Source organism: Abrus precatorius, unplaced genomic scaffold (assembly GCF_003935025.1).
Source record: "Abrus precatorius isolate BTA unplaced genomic scaffold, Abrus_2018 Scaffold5, whole genome shotgun sequence".
Classification (NCBI taxonomy): Eukaryota; Viridiplantae; Streptophyta; class Magnoliopsida; order Fabales; family Fabaceae; genus Abrus; species Abrus precatorius.
Genome location: NW_020874395.1, coordinates 17,962,546 through 17,980,088, shown reverse-complemented (window position 1 = coordinate 17,980,088; position 17,543 = coordinate 17,962,546). Strand labels below are relative to the sequence as shown.

The following is a 17,543-nucleotide window of genomic DNA, read 5'->3' as shown; positions in this document are numbered from 1 at the left end:
ACCCACTACAACTGTTAAATTCTTCTACAATATATATATATATATATATATATATATATATATATATATATATATATATATATATATATATTGCATAAATAAAACAAATTTAACAAAATATCTCTTTTGCATTTCTATTATTTTCACACATTATTATTATTTTCCTTAACGGGTTATATTATGATTTTTATATTATTGCTTCCTTTTTCTTTTCCCGGCACTTACGTATGACACACAGATAAGCGAACGGAAACTACTCTTCCTTGTCTTTCCTTTTCAATCCAACTAAAAAAACACTCAAGATTCCTTACCCTAATAATGAAATAGAAAAAAAAATCAACAACAATAATTTACAACACGCGGAATGAAAGTTGCTTCAGCATAATTAAAGCCGATAATTATTTTTTTCTCACTCTATATCTGTCTAAGATAAAAGAGACAGAGAAATTCCACCCAAAAAATAAACAAATATATTAACCTCAAGCACCCTATAGGTGCATAAAAACCCATATACTAGTATAGTATTCACCTTGATTTCTTGTTATTCAATTTTTTTTTTCTCTAGCTGTAATTGCATAGAGACATCCATCTCTATAGCTACATGCAGCTAGGAGAGCCAAGTGTGCCGGAGATCTCCTCCCCTAACACGGCGGTGACGGCGGAACCGCCGGAGGAAACGGCACATGAAGGTGTCAACGGTGGTGAGATGGTTGGGATTGACGTTGATGCAAATTCTAGTGAAGATAAGGGAATAGAAGGAGGAGGAGATGAAAGTAACAAGATCAACTTTGGAGGAAACCGGTGGCCCCGCCAAGAAACTTTGGCTCTCTTGAAGATAAGGTTAGATATGGATGCAGTGTTTCGGGATTCAAGTCTTAAAGCTCCACTTTGGGAAGAAGTTTCAAGGTATATATACATAAATATATAACTTAAATTCAACAAATCCCTATTCATCTTTTTTCATTCTTTGTATTTTGGTATGAGTTCATTTACTTCATCCTTTGATGTTTTTCTTCTTCTTTTTAGTTTGAAGAAACTGAAAACTTTTAGCCCCCTTAAGATCATGCATGGAGATCTATGAATTGATTTTCCATTTTTAGTACTTCAACCGATTAAAACTCATTTTCCCTCATTCTTTGTACGATTTGAACCGTTACCAGGCTATTTTTTTTTTTTAAATTATATGCACCATCGACTTTTGAAATCACTACAAATCTTATTCTAGTTTGAGATAATAGTTCAAATTTGTCTAAGTGCCAATCCTTTAAAGATAAGGCATATATAAAATGGACCCATGTTTGAAAAGAATCATTTTATGCGAGTTTTCTATTGATTTGCTCTTTTTTTTTTTTTTTGGGACTCTCTTCTTTCTTGGATTTTTCATCGTTTCTTTTAATTAGCTTTTGTCTTTTGTTACACTCTTTTAGGTATGAACCACCTCTTATGCTCCTAATTTAGTAAATCGAGACAAGTACATTTCTTTGTCTGAGATTTTATCCTTGCCAGCAGTGTATGTGAAAGCATCAGCTCATTTTTATTTGTAGTTTTTTCACAATCTTTTTTCTCATGGATGACGTTAAATTTTGATCTTTCTCTCACTTTCTATATCTCTTATTTTATAAATAAATCTACGTAGGAAACTAGCAGAACTTGGATATCACCGAAGTGCAAAGAAGTGCAAGGAAAAATTTGAGAACGTGTACAAGTACAACAAGAGAACCAAAGAGAACAAAAGTGGCAAATCACATGGAAAAACCTATAAGTTTTTTGATCAATTACAAGCCCTTGAGAACCAATTCACAGTCTCATACACTCCAAAATCACAAGCTATTTTGACAACAACTCTCTCTAATGTCACCACTACTTTTCCTTTCACAAACCCTACACTCATTTCTCCTTCACCACCGACCAACGCTACCACCACCACCACCACATCCATGACCAACCCTCCAAACCCATCACCACCACAAAACCACAGCAACCACAATGTTCCACATTCTTTTCCCAACATGAACAACCTTTTCTCAACCACCACCTCCACGTCTTCCTCCACAGCATCTGATGAAGACTTGGAAGAGAGGTATAAGAGAAAGAGAAAGTGGAAGGACTACTTCAAGAGGCTCACGAGGAAGGTCCTGCTCAAGCAAGAGGAAATGCAAAATAAGTTCTTGGAAGCCATGGACAAAAGGGAGAGAGATCGGTTGGCACAACAAGACAATTGGAGAATGCAAGAAATAGCAAGAATCAATAGGGATCATGAGATTCTTATTCAAGAAAGATCAACAGCTGCAGCCAAAGATGCTGCAGTGATCGCATTGTTGCAAAATTTGTCTGGCCAGCAAAATCCCATGCAACTATTACCACCATCATTCGCACTGCCATCAGTATCACAAATAGAGCCATCACAACAGAAGGAAATAATTCCACAAACACAATCACCGATATTAACGCCAAACAACAATTTTGAAATCAAGGGAGCGAATAATGGTCACAGTACTACTAGTACTATTACTACTGCTTCTCTAGTAAGCTCTTCTTCTTCTAGGTGGCCAAAAGCTGAAGTTCATGCTCTGATAAGGTTAAGGACAACTCTTGAAATCAAGTATCAAGAAAATGGACCGAAAGCTCCGTTGTGGGAAGATATATCAATCGGAATGCAAAGGCTTGGGTACAACCGGAGTGCAAAGAGATGCAAAGAGAAGTGGGAAAACATTAACAAGTACTTCAAGAAAGTGAAGGAGAGTAACAAAGAAAGGCCTGAAGATAGTAAAACGTGTCCTTATTTTCATGAGCTTGATGCTTTATACAAAGAAAAGAGCAAATCCCAGAACCCCTTTGGCATTTCATTCCAGAATGTGATACCCAATGAGATGATGATGATGGAGCCGTTGATGGTGCAACCGGAGCAGCAATGGAGGCCTCCACCTGAGTCGTTGGAAGAGGGTATAGGGAAGGAGAATGCAAATGAGTGTCAAGAAAAAGAAGAAGAAGATGGTGATGATGATGCTGAAGAATATGGAGATAGTGTGGAAGATGAAGGTGCAAGCCTTTCTGAGATTGCAACAAATAATTAAACATGCTTCAGTGGACAACGTTGAACGACAAAAGATAAGGAATTTTCAGAGGGGAGAAAGATCAAAACGTGTTTTGCTTATTTTAAAGTAGTTGTTTTTTTTTTTTTTTTTTAATTTAAATTATTATTTAGTTCTTCAGATAACATAAGTGAATTGGGTACAGTCTTTCAATTTTAATTTTCTTATGGGATTATAATATGTTGCTGAAACAAATTGTGAAAGCAGATTGTTGTTATTAAAGTCATTGCAGAAACATCTGCACCAGAAAATTCAATTCTTCAATCATGATTCATGACTTGTCTAAAAGCACGGGCATTTATATTTCTGTGGCTTCACATAACATACCCTATCTGAGAGACCTTTTCTGAGCAATGGGTATCATAAAAGTTGATGATTGGGGTAGTGGGTCAGATTTCGGCCGCCATGGACTGGATTCGGAGATGTAACTCAAAAAATAGCCACATGGGCCAGCAAAGCAGCTATAGTGGGAAGTGTACAATAATGTTTCAGTTTGATAAATAAATTATTTGTAAAATGTAAAGGATAAAGATTATTGTACAATTTAATTTTTCGAATAGGAAGCGAAAAGAAGATAGAAATCGAAAGAAAAAGAATAAGGAAGAAAAATAGAATAAGTAATATTAAATATGACGAGAGAAAGAAGAGAAAAAAATAATAAATTAATATAGAGAGATAGAAAAACTTTGAAGAATTGCGATGACGAAGATGATAAAGAGAGAGAAAGAGGCTCCATAGTAGATAAAATAATAGTCACATGCATTGAAGCTAGCCTTGTAATTTTCCTAGTTTCATTAGGGAGTGTGCTGGCAAATGAGCTCTCATATAACCACTTTGTTGTACTTTCAATTTTCCCGTGATTTTGGAAGTTTTAGTTGTGTGTAAGATTGTTAAATGAGTAGAAAGACTTGGCTAATTTTTCTAACATTGACTTCACAAGCCACGAGATTCGCGAAAACTAGTTTTTTGTTTTTAAGTCGAAGACTAGTTCATCATTTAAACATTAAATATTTATTTATTTTTTATCTTCTTAATATATACATATATTATATTTAAAAAATTGAAAGAATTGATAAAATTATTTCACTTTAGTTGTGCAAATGGTTTCTACTTATGTGCTGTCACCTGGACAGGCGCGCAATGGTTGGAACTTGACACACGGAACGATTCCCTTTGCTAGAGAGAGAAAAATAATTATATTTTATAACTAATTTATATAACTTTTTTATATAACAAAAAGAGAAATAAAAAAGAGAAAAATGTGAGTTAAAATGATTGTTGTGTTGGAATAATATTTAAAACAGGTGCTGCTTTTTAAAAATTACTCAAAATAATATGATTTTCAATAAAATTTCTATGGTTGAAATCAATTAAGGCATGAATCACGAGGTATGTCCTTACGGTGAGTGAAAGCTTTTTTTTTTTTTTTAAGTAAACTCTATTCACAATAAATACACACAAAGTCAAAATAATGTGGTATTTAAACGTGTAGAATGAATAATATATTTACTTTTTTTTTATTATTATTATTAAACAAAATTTTAACAAAAAATAAAAAATAGAGGTTTATTCGAGTGAGTGAGAGTTTTCAGCCATTTTATTTTAAATATAAATTTTAAAATAAAAATATGTTTGATTAAAATAAAAGAAGTACTAGAAACGCATTTTTAATACATTTTTATTTATTAAACAAAATTTATTAAAAATTACAAAAAAAGAGAGAATAATTAAATTAGAAATGAGAAAGAGTATAATTACATTACTTTTGTAATTTTTGATAAATTTTAATTATTAACTAAAAATTTGTTAAAAAAACTGTATTAAAGAATGTAATACTTTTGTAATCTTTGATAAATTTTAATTATTAACTAAAAATGTGTTAAAAAAAACTGTATTAAAGAATGTATATTACAAGTATTTCTTTCAAAATAAGACTGTAAATGCATTTTTGCAATATGGTTAGTTAATTGCATGCTTTCTCAAGAAAATTTTTATGACAAAAGAAAGTTATAAATTTTCCTATAATAGAGTAAACTATGCTATTCAAGTAGTCTATTAACTCAATTTCAAAAACAATATTTTTAATTTTTAATTTTCAAAATAAGTTATTTAACACTCTTATTTTTTTAAAAAAGATATAAAACAACTATCATCGTATTACCACCGCGTAACTATATTATTATAGTTATTACTGTTATTATCATCCTTCGTTGTCTCTTCTATGTCATTATTACTATCATTTTCTAGCAATTATAATTATTGATACAATACTATTATTGCTGATCTCAAGTATTGTGTTGTAATAAATAATAATAATAATAATAATAATAATAATTAATAAATAATAATAATAATAATAATAATAATTTTATTATGTCAATTATTATTATTATCGTCATCACAATATTTATCGGTAATATTATCACTATAACCGTTGTAATGTTTGACAATTGTATTTGCAATTACTCCATATTTATTATTACTAGTACTGCAACAGTTAGTTATCACTTTTTTCTATTCCTCACTTAACTAAAATATTACCTCCTCATCAAACGAGCTTCAATTAAGAAAAAAAAAATCAATGGTCTAAATTTAAGGTGTTGTATTAAAAATAAAAAGCTATAAAAGTTGAAACTAAAAAAATAAAAAATAATTTTAGCAATAACGATGATGACGTGTGAAACTTAAAATCCGTGCGACTCCAATTATAGGTAAATATAAATATTAGAACTACCGTCTATTGGGTCCACCGTTAGGAATCGTGTATGTTCAAAAATTATGCCATTTTATCACAATATTCCATATGCTCATCTGTGTTGACTTTGTACACTTTAATTATGTGTGTATTGGGGTTCTCCAGATCAACTTCATTATTCATCACGTAGCAGAGGTTGAAAACTTTCATTTATTATTCTTTTTTCACAACCAATAATGACTAGAGACTAAGTAAATAATATTCAAAATTTATACTCTTTTCATGAATAAAGAAAAATTATTTTTTTATAATATTTGTAAATTTGAGAGCGTATTATATAGTTTTTAAAATTAATAATTTTTTTTAATGTTTTAAAATTAAAAAATATTTATATATTTTTAAATAAATCACTAATTTACTATTTATTAATATAAAATTAATCGCAATAATTATTTTACATATGAGAAAATATAGAATATTTTTTTAATTTATAAGATACGATAAATGTTATCTAAAAAAATTGATGCTGATAAATTTTCACTTTTCTCTCTCTGTCAATGTCTCTCTCAGTGTATTTATATAGATAAACAAAAAGATAGATAGATAAATATAAAATATATAATTATTTTTTTATAAAATAATTTTATTTGAATAAAAAATATTTATAATATGATATAATTATTTCTTAATTTGATTTTTTTAAAACAAAAAATTTGAACTTAAAATTTTACTTAAAATAAATTAAGCATATAGTATATAAATAAATCACCCACTACTACAATTTTAAGATTTTTTTGTAAAATTTTCTGCAAAAATCTATATAAAATTTGCAGAAAAATATATTTCATACCAATTTTGCTGCAAATTTATTGTCACAGAAAAAGCTTTCATGGATAATTATTCCTGCAAAAACTAAAATCTGTAGGTAATTTTTTACAAATTTTAGTAGGAATAAATTTGCAGATCCTGTTCTGCAAAAATAATTTGTAATAGAATCTCTTAAAAAATATACAAATAAATTTGCAGATAACTTCAAAAAAAAATTACAGAAAAATCAGCATGTAAACTTTTTCCTAAAAAATTGAAAAAAAAATATTCAAGAAATTTTGCAAGTAAATTTGTAAGTATTTTTATTTTTTAAAAAAATTTGCAAGAAAATCCGTGAATAAATTTATTGCAAATTTATCAACGAAATTATTTTTTAAGAAAATAAGAAAAATTTATAGAAAAATTTGCAGAAAAAATTTAGATTGGGATCCTCTGGAACTACAGAGAACCTCGATCGCGTACCTTTGTATGATGTTTTCTTCTTTCTTATTTATGGAATATTTTTCATATATACTTCATCTCAGGTGGAATGGCATAGGTTGCCATGCTCATAATTTTACTAAATTTAAAACTTTAATAACCCATGTTGAAGAAATTCTGGACTTCAAAATCAAAATCTCAACATCATGATCTCTCACAAGTCACAGCTAGATTCTATAACAAAAAGGTTCACGGTGAACTGATTGCCTCAAAAGTAGGCAAGCTTATATTTATCAAGACACCTTCTTGATTACATCAGCTATCTTCTCTCTTTTTCCATTTTTTTTATGCAATAGTGGTAATAAGATTTGAACCTGTAAACTTATACAAACTGCTTAAGGCCCTTACCACAATTACAACAACTAGCTTGATATTATAAATGAATGCTACAATTAAATCCCACATTTCTAGCAGATCAACAACGTACAATAATGTTATCTATAAATTTTTTTTATCTTTGACGCATTACATCTGTAGATCCTTCTTTGTAAATTAGAACAAATATGAATGAGACCCTTTAATCATTGATTTTTTTTTTTCTGTATTTGTAACAGGAGCAAAATTACCAACATAAAAGAGAAATACCTAAATTTTATTCTATTAATCAATTTCATAAATGATAATTGACATCCATCCATACTTTCATATTATGAATCATATGTTACTACACCATCATTCCACAATTGTTGCAACTCATTAATCAATGGCTGTAAATATACATCAATTTTTTTTTGGACTTGAAATGATCAAGGTAAGAAACATATAAAGGGTCATCATACAAAGTTCAGGAGGAAGATTGTATGGCGTGACAATTATTGAACAACAAAAATGTGGTATTGCTGATTGGGTAAAAGGAGTGAAGCCATCTGCACATAAACTAAGTCTAACATTTCGGGATTCTGAAGCAAATTGAGAAAATACTCGGTCAAAGTGTTTCCGAGCTTCTCCATCTAAAGGATGACACAACACACCTTCTTTACGATTTTCATAGTAACACCTCATATGTTTTGCAGTTTTTTCAAAAGCATATAATCTTTGCAAGATAAGAGGCAAGTAATACAATCACTTACAAGGAACATCTTTAGAGTTTTGCTTGCACACACTGCATGCTTTATATCTGGGCTCATGACAAAATTTATACTATATCAAATTAATATCGTCTTTATAATATAACGTACACCCTTTAACACAGCAATCAATTTTTTTCTTACTTAGATAAACCAAGACCTTCTACAAGTTTCTTTGCTTTCCTAAAATTAGGAGGAATTACATTCTCAGGATAGCTTAACTCTTTCATAAACTTCATCACATCATTAAAACAAGCTTGTGGCATATTATGTTTAGAATTTAAACTCAACATTGTAATGGTTGCAGACAATTCTGACATATTCTTACATCCTGGCCACAATGGTTGTTGAACTAAATTCAACATGTTGTAAAATTTGATAGCATCCATATTTGGAGGTCCTTCTTCATTTTGTTCAAAATGTTAAGTATAATTAAGACCAGCAGCATCAAAAAACATGTCTTGATATCTACTAACATGTTCAAAATGTACTTGCTGACTACTACAAGCCATTGGATGATCAACATCAGCAGCAATATAAGGGACTTCCTCTCCATGTGATGTCCAATACCAATATCCAGGAGTAAACCCTTTCTAATGAATGCGAACATTGACCTCATCTAGAGATAAGTGTATCTCATTCTTACACAATTTACATGGACACCTTGTTACTCCTTCATTTAAATATTTTGTTTGCTAACAAGCAAAATTGAGAAATTCTTCCACACCTTTCAAGAATTCAGCTGTGTATCCCCTTCGACCAGGAAGAAGTCTATTATACATCCATGTTTGGTGTGTAGGCATTTCCATTTTAAGCTTAGCTCCAAAAGCACTATCAAATAAAAACTAAGGATGTGATTGTTTAATGAATAATACCTTAAAAAATACAAATGCTCATTAATATTGAATCTTAAACGAAAACTAATATTTTACATAAATAAAAAAGAAAGAAGAAAGAGAATAAAATAATGCACAATAATTTCAAATGTCATAAAACTAAAATAAAATAAGAATTATTAAAAAAATAATATAAGTAATTAAAAAATTGTCTAAGTATAATACCTGATTTGATAATTTTAAATTTTGCACCTGCAATACAACAAATAAAATATAACATAATATACAAGTATAGCAGAAAAATATCATCAAAGGAATTTCGTAATAAAAAATCTGAAATAGTTTTCCTATAGACATGTTAATTTGTGCTGACTTACATGATAATACTAGCTGAAGAAAAAAAAATTGCTGAAGATTTCAACAGTTTTTATTTACTGCAATAAACTACTAAATTCAAATATTTACATTGACAGTAATTTCAAACACAAATCAATTTCTAATTCAAAATTTTTTTCTACTGTTTCAAGCCTCAGGTGAGGAACGGGGATTATCTATGTACAAACTTGTGACTATCTGTCATCATACCAAATTACAGATTTTATCGTTTTAAAGTTTAACTGCATCCTTCTGTGCCTTGAGTATGGCTGGAAGGTAATTGAAGGAGGTGAGAATGAAAAAAGATGCAATGGATGGTCTTCATTAAAGGTTATGTATAAAGTTATTCTGGTCCTCATGGTTTTCTCTCTAAGCAAAATTTATAAGAGATTTTTTATTGGATTTGTTCTACTTGAAAAGTAGTGCTTCTATAATTCATTATTATTTGCTATTGTTTTTATAATGTCTAATACTTTACATTTATAATGTCTAATGCTATTGTTCTATAATTTATGCTTAAAGCTCACTTCCTGATTCAGTTTCAACTTTCTCTCATCTCTTCTTGATTAATTGTTAATGGTTGGATATTTCCATTTATAAAATCTGAAAAATAGAGGTGTATTACTGAATCATCTAAGCTATAATAAGTTTTGGTGAACCATCCATTGCACACTCACTGCAATGCCCATTAAAGCTTTTGATTATGTATGTACCGAAAGAAATGGCTTTAATTTCATTGCAAAATAAGAACTATGTTCATTGGGGCTTGTAAATGAGAAAACCCCTCCTTATCTTGCACTGCTATCCTACAAATTATGTTAATTATTCTCAGTGTCTTTGCTGTACTAGCCAAGCAGGGCCCAGCCTCTAAATGCTATGCTATTGCTGTGATGGGACAAGGGATCACACATGGATCACTCAACCCCTATATATGTGCAAATGAGAATGAGAAATATATAGGCTGCATTAATAAATGACCTTTTCATTACTAAGAGTTTGGCTCAGATTGAATTCATTAGAGCTTTAGCAAATTGGTCTATGACTTTGTTTAAAGCAAATGCAGATTGCTCATTTGAAGTACATTCATCATATAAATCAATACCCATAGTTCCATACACCCAAGTTTTTACATGAATGAAGCCTGGACACTAAAAGCTCATAAATGTCCATAAATTGTAAAATGACTTCTGCATTACAATACTCTTATGGTAACTAAATCTTGGAGTTTGGAATCAAATAACAATCAAATCCAAGGAATATGCACTTATATGGCATAAAACTTACATCTGCTCTTTACGACAATAACAATTTCTTGTATATGCACAAGACAACTTTCGCTGAACCAAAGCTTTCATTAGCAGATCCTTGTAACATCTTTGCTCCAAGTTGTTAGCAATCTGTCAAGATAAAACACTGCATAAACAAAGAATATGTCAAAAATCTCAATTCAATGCTGAAAGTGAAAATATAAAACACTTCAAGTGACCTAACGGTGTCTGTTTAAATTTAATAAACGCCAAAATAAAAATTAGGTGAAAAGTGATGAAAAGATTCAACGCATGGGAGGTCAATCAATAAATTCAGTAGCATCTCTGTCTATATTTAAAGTATCAAATCATTAAATTACAAAATATCGCAAATTATAAAATAGATTTTGAAGGTTTCTGAGATGAAAAAGTATTGCCCAAAAAAAAAAGTGATAAGAGAGAAACCTAGTATCCGATTTGGAAGAGGTTTGAGAAGAATGGCCTTGAGCTGGAGCTGTGTGAGCGGGAGAGAGGTTTAAGAAAGAAACGCATATTGAAACACACAACGCGTGTGAGCGGGAGGGAGGTGTGGGTGTTCCAATCGTGAGTTTTTATTTTTTTAAGTAGATTTTTTTATTTTTATAAAATTTTTATTTTAATATTACATATACTATATTGCTTTTTATTTTAATATTTAATAAAAATATTTAATACTCACTTATAATTTCAATAATAATAAATATTAATTTTAACAAAATATAAAAAAGTTAAAATATAATTTTTTTACATAAATACTAAAATAATAAGTAAATCGTGTAAAAAATTAAAATTATTATTTAATTTTAAACCAATTAATATCTTTTATCAATATAAAATATTTTTTATTTAAATTAATAAAAAAAATTCTTAAAATATTTATGTATTTTTAAATTTTTTATATTTTAAAAAAATTCATTTTATTTTCTTGTACTAAGAAAATTAGTTAATTAATTTTTTGTGAATAAATGATATTTTTTATTTTAAATTTGAAAAATATATTTTTTTTACGGATTTTGTTGCAAATATTTTTTAAACTAATTTTGACAATAAAATTTATAAAATTATGAAGTTTTTCTACAAATTTACATACAATTTTTGCTATAAAAATTTTTGTACAAAAATTTACAAGAAATATTAAGTTTTTTCTGCTATTTTTATTCCTAAGAAATAATGTAGGAAGTTTTAACAATTGCTGTAAATTTTTTTTATAAAAATATTGGTAAAAAAATTATAAGAAATCATGAAATTTTCTTACCTTTTTAATTCCTAAAAATTTTATAGGAAACTTAATAAATTGTTGCAAAATTTTATACTAACTTTTTTTCATAGAAAATAAATAATTTTTTTTAAAATTTGCATGAAATTTTGTAAAAATTTTTTAGAAGAAAAATTTGCAGAAAAGAGTCGCAGGTAATTATATATTATTTTTATGTTTTAATAGAAAGATATATAATAGAAGGAAAATTTATTTAAGAACTATCCAAATTTTGTAACAAATCTTTAATTATATACACGCTAAAATAATTAGTATGATTGAGTGGAATCATAACTAATAGATTATGATACCGTAACAAAAATTATATGAGCCTATTTCAAATTCCAAGAAGCCTAGTCAAAGGATGAGAATACAAGTGGAAATGTAGATTAGAAAGCAGAATTTAAAGAGATGCAACTCATGAAAATTATACGAGGAGAGAAAAAGTTTATCAGAGACTCAACAATGAATTATTATTGCACACACTAATTCACCCACGAGTTTGCTATATGTAGAAGGTACTATTTGCTGTAATTAACCATTGCAGTAGACTATACAAGCAAGGAACCATCAAACTTTTAAGGTCTGAGCAATGAAAGATAACTATTGTTACTCGCATGTGTGGCAGCATAATGCTCCCCAATTGGCAGTTAAATAAATTGCTACAATTTTAATGAATTTTTTAATTTATAACTCAAATTACACGTTCTGTCTGACAACTTAATTAATTAATATCTATATTAACTAATAGTTTTTCATCTAATCATAATGTTGAATTACCATCAATTTACACATTCGCTTGTATGAATTAAAAGAATATTGATAACTCCTCCCTCATGAGTTTTTTTTTTTTTAAGAATTCTTAGATTTTTTAGTTAATAGATAGTTAGTTTTATTTTATTTTTTATCTCGTTTTACATTATTTGATTTAAATTCTTACAAAATTATATTCACATGTAACCTTGCATTTTATTTATGTTTTCTTTTTTATTTTTTAGCTTTTTGAAAGAAGAAGTAAGAAAATTGCATGTAGACCCTAAAACTTAAATTCACTTGAAATTGTTCTTCAACTTTGTATAATTTTGTTGTTAATAACTACTTATTTCAGTTCTGTCTATCATAAGTTATTTTTCACTATTTGTGACTAAACCATTTGTTGAAAGTGATTTTAGAAGTTAAGTATTTGATATTATATTAATATGAATAAAGTTTTGTTTTGTTCTCATTTAATAGCAAGCATTGTATTTAAACTTATTTATTTTGAATTGTTTAATTACCATTTTATATCTAGAAGTTTTTACAAATTTGAGAAAAAGAGTAAGAGTCATGCCTATAAATGCAATGTTATAAGTTAAATAACACCTAGAGATGATTTACATAATTAATGTGGTATTCAAGAGTTTAAGAGTTTCTTATAAATTTGAGTATGCTAAGATATTAAGTGTTTGATTTTCCTTAAATGACATTGAATGATCTTAAAAAAGACTATAATAACATAATGATTTTACCACTAGTCAGAGACATATTCACATTAATGTTGCATTTTGTTAACACGTAATTAAAATAAATTATTTTAACATCTAATTTTATCAAATCTTACATTTCTTTTACATTGTTTATCATTTTAGTCTTTATTCTTTTTAATTGTTCAACTTGTGATCTAATTAATTAGAATCAATAATTAAACTATCTCTGTGGGTATTAATACTTGTTAATATTACTTTTTTTTTTTGGAGCAATCAAAATAATGATAGCAACAACTTAAAACTAAATTACTTCTAGTATTAGTTAATTATATATATTTTCTCTCAATAATAATTTTTAATATAAATATATATTCACTTACATTAATGCATCATATAGCTAGAAGTAACAAAAAATACACATTTTCATAAGTTACTAATACCTATAATTTAAATCTCAATCCTCTAATTTCTTACTGAATTAAGCTACACAAATAAATATTTGTATATGTATACTTTGAAACATGGATATTGCATGTACATTTAGATATCATTGAATTTTGTTTCTATTATTATGCAAACCATTTCTAACAAACACTTGTAACACACAACATGTGACAATCAGAGACACACAAAGTGGGAGAAACAAATAAAAATAACGTAATAGAAAGTAAAAGAAAAAAATAATGATACTATATTAGGATTTTGATTGTACATTCAATGCAAAATTTAGAGGATTCAAGCTTGAGTGGTTTGTTTGTATAAAATTCCTTAGATAATTTAGACCTATGACTTTCTTTTTATATACTCTTTGATTTTTACTAACTTACTAATATAGAAATTAACAATATTCAACTCTAACCAGCTTTAACTAAATTTTGACTTGTATTTTAAACTTTTTTTAGCTTAGGCTCTTTAAGTTTGGCGTTCTATTTTTAGTTTTTTTTTATTATTTAAATTTGTACTCCTTTTTCTTGATTTTTTTAAATGACAAGGGTCATTTTTTTTTCTTTGCTTGATTCATTATGTATAATTTTGAGCCTTTAATACCTATTTAATTAGTTAATAAAAATGTGAGACAAGGAAAGGAAATTATGAGAAAGAGTGAGGAAGTGAGTGAAACCGAAAAACAAAGTCCTTCTTCACTTGGTTAATAAACTTATAGTTATTTAATAAATAAAAAATAAAAAGAGCTTGTAGTTTTTCCAAGTTATTTAAGCATTTAATTTTAAAAAATTTGCTACTAATTTTTCCATTACATTTTTACCATCCATTTTCTGACATATATATAAGTTAATATAATCACCTTTTTGTTCTCTTCACCATAGTCTCATTCTTTCTTTCTTTTTTCCACATGCTCTCTCGTCTCTTCTATCTAAATGTATTTTATATTAAAAAATATAACTTAAAATATTTTATATTTAAACATACATGAAGAGAATATTTTTATATAATTATTTAATAAATTAATTGATAGTAGATAAATAAAGTAAGTATTTAATTTTAATAATACATTAATATAATATTATATATTATTTTAAATCATTTAACATGAATTAATTAGTTGCACAACTAATTTATCAAACAATTTTAATTATATAAATTACTTCTTCTTTTTTATCAAATACTGCCCAAGTCTTATGATATAACATGTCATAATATTGTATAATCTGATGAGTGGATTTGTTTTCTCTCTCGTCTAAATTTAGCATGTTACTGGAAGCTTGTTGTCATCTTTAAGCATTGGCATGACTAATGCTAACGAATTGTATTTAATATTAAAATTTTAATGCTCTTTTAGGTTGGTTTAGCACAGGATAAGCCAATACTAGCTCAAAATAGTAGAAATAGTTATTGTTTACATAGTTAAACAACAACTCCAAAACTCCTTAAAAATTTTGGATTTGTATCTCAGTCACAACTATAACTTCACCAACCCCAAGGCCCAGCCCAGTTGTTCAATTTACAAGGGACATGGCAGCAGCAACAGTAGATAGCTAATAGTTTATAACTTCTGGTTTGTTTGGATAAGTGAAAAGAAAATAAAAAGTATATATATTTATTAATGATATTTTCTTATTGGGTTAAAGAAACAGAGTTGACTTTTAAAAAGAAAATCTCAAAATTTTATCCTCTTTCATTTTTCATGAATTTAAATTAAAAAAATTTCCTTTTCTCTTTATTTTATTTTTCCTTGAACCAAACAGAGGGTTAGTATGATAACTAGTCTTTTTTATATCTTTATGGTATTGAAACGTGAACTATATCTAATTTTATATCGAAGTTTACACTCTTATTTTTTAATTTATATGTTAGCTATTCATGGTTGATGGATGCTAACCCATGACAAAAATGGACTGAATTGATTCAGTTCAAACTTACATCAGAGGGTGTTTTTTATTTTTATTTTTATTTTTATTTTTTTGTTTAATAACTTTCTCATATTGACAAAAAATATAAACGACTTTCTCATATACGCTTTGAAAGCTCATGAAAAATGATTACGTAAGTTGATTAAATCGTTAATTAATTACTTAAAATCAACTTAGCAATCATACCTAGTGCAAATTAAACAACATAACACGTCTTTTTCAACTAAGACATACTTTATTGGAAACTAATCTTTGCTTACTTCATCTAATAACCCATTGATGCATCCCAAAGTCTTCAGATTCTATTTTATTATTCCTTGAAACGCACCAATTAATAACTTGACAAAATTTTGATATAACTGATAATAACTAAACTTAGTGACAGGGACACTGTTTTCTCTTGTTTTATGAAGTTATTATTAGCACACTCTGCCAAAAAGAACCACGACAGAACCGCAGTTTGGTTTATCGATCATAGCAGAGTTGGACCACAAATACGTGTATAAATTATACCTTAATAGATCAGAAAGAGCATCAAATTTTGGGCTTGGCGGTGCTGCATTTGATCTTGTCCAATTTGTGTTGTATAATATATACATTTGTGTCAAACTCAAAGGCATGCGTGTGCTTATGGATCACCGTTTGGTTCATTTTCCTAATTCTATATTAAAAGTTGCATCCACTTTAGAAAATTGATTGCTTAAATGGATGATAACTAACTCATTAAAAGTCAATCTATATCCTTAATCAATGTTTAGTGATACGCATTCTTTTCAATGTGTGATGCACACCAAATGGCAACATATAAGGTAGTAATTTACTTTTTCTAAACAATAATTAAAGACTATGAGATAGGGAAATTAAGAAAAGAGAATTGTTGCACCTAAATGTGTAGGTCTTCTTTATAACCTTTGCATTTGACCTCTAGGTCCTTTATATGATTTCTTAGAAAATGTCTTCTTCATATTCAACAATTTCAATTTAATGTGAACCGAATATGCGAAACAGTGAATCAATTTCAAAGGAATATATTGTAATATTCGGTCTTACAAAATGTTACTTCAAAATTTGACGAGTCAATGTACAATCTTTTCATACGTGTATTTAATAAAGTATTATTACATAATGTGATGAAATTAATAATTTATATGTGAACAAAATTTAACTGTCACGGTTAAAATTAAAATTTTACTTCGCTAACTCGTTAATAAATATTAGTATTAAATTTTGCAAGTATAATTAAGATAAAACTATAACTCTAGTTAGAGAACAATATTATAAATACTTATAATACTACACTTAGATTTTTATCTTTTTATAGAATAATTTTTATGTATAATTTATGAGTATAACTTTTTATATTTTTATCCTTTATTTATATAAAGAAACCATTTTTCTGCTTTCAATCTTCAATTACAAAATTGAATTTTAATTTTAACTTTAACTTTAACTTTAATTTTTACTATTATTTTGTTCACTTTCTCTTACTTCTCTTTCTCTTTCATTATAATTCGATAAAAAATTTATTACAATAATTTTTTATTAAATTATCAATCAAACATTTTATTATATATTTTTTAAACATACTATAAATTATTTTTTATTTAAATTTTTATGTAAGAGAAAATATAACCTTTAAATATTTTAAATATATTTGTTTCATATATAGTTAATATATTTTATATTATAAAGTTAATTTTATGACTGTTTTAAAAAATAAACACTGAAAATTTTATGAATATAACTTTAATGTGTTATCTATGTAAATTTTTTTATACAATCAACCAATTAAAT

The 17,543-nt window shown here is 27.5% G+C and overlaps 1 protein-coding gene across 1 annotated transcript; it reads left to right on the top strand.

The window, feature by feature from the left end:
* Nucleotides 1-219: 219 nt before the first annotated feature.
* LOC113867330 (trihelix transcription factor GT-2-like) lies at nt 220-3,717 on the top strand. The gene is made up of 2 exons (XM_027502586.1): nt 220-906; nt 1,637-3,717. Exons 1-2 carry the CDS (start codon nt 602-604, stop codon nt 3,072-3,074), a joined length of 1,743 nt encoding a protein of 580 aa, XP_027358387.1. The 5' UTR covers nt 220-601; the 3' UTR covers nt 3,075-3,717.
* The last annotated feature ends 13,826 nt before the right edge of the window (nt 3,718-17,543 follow it).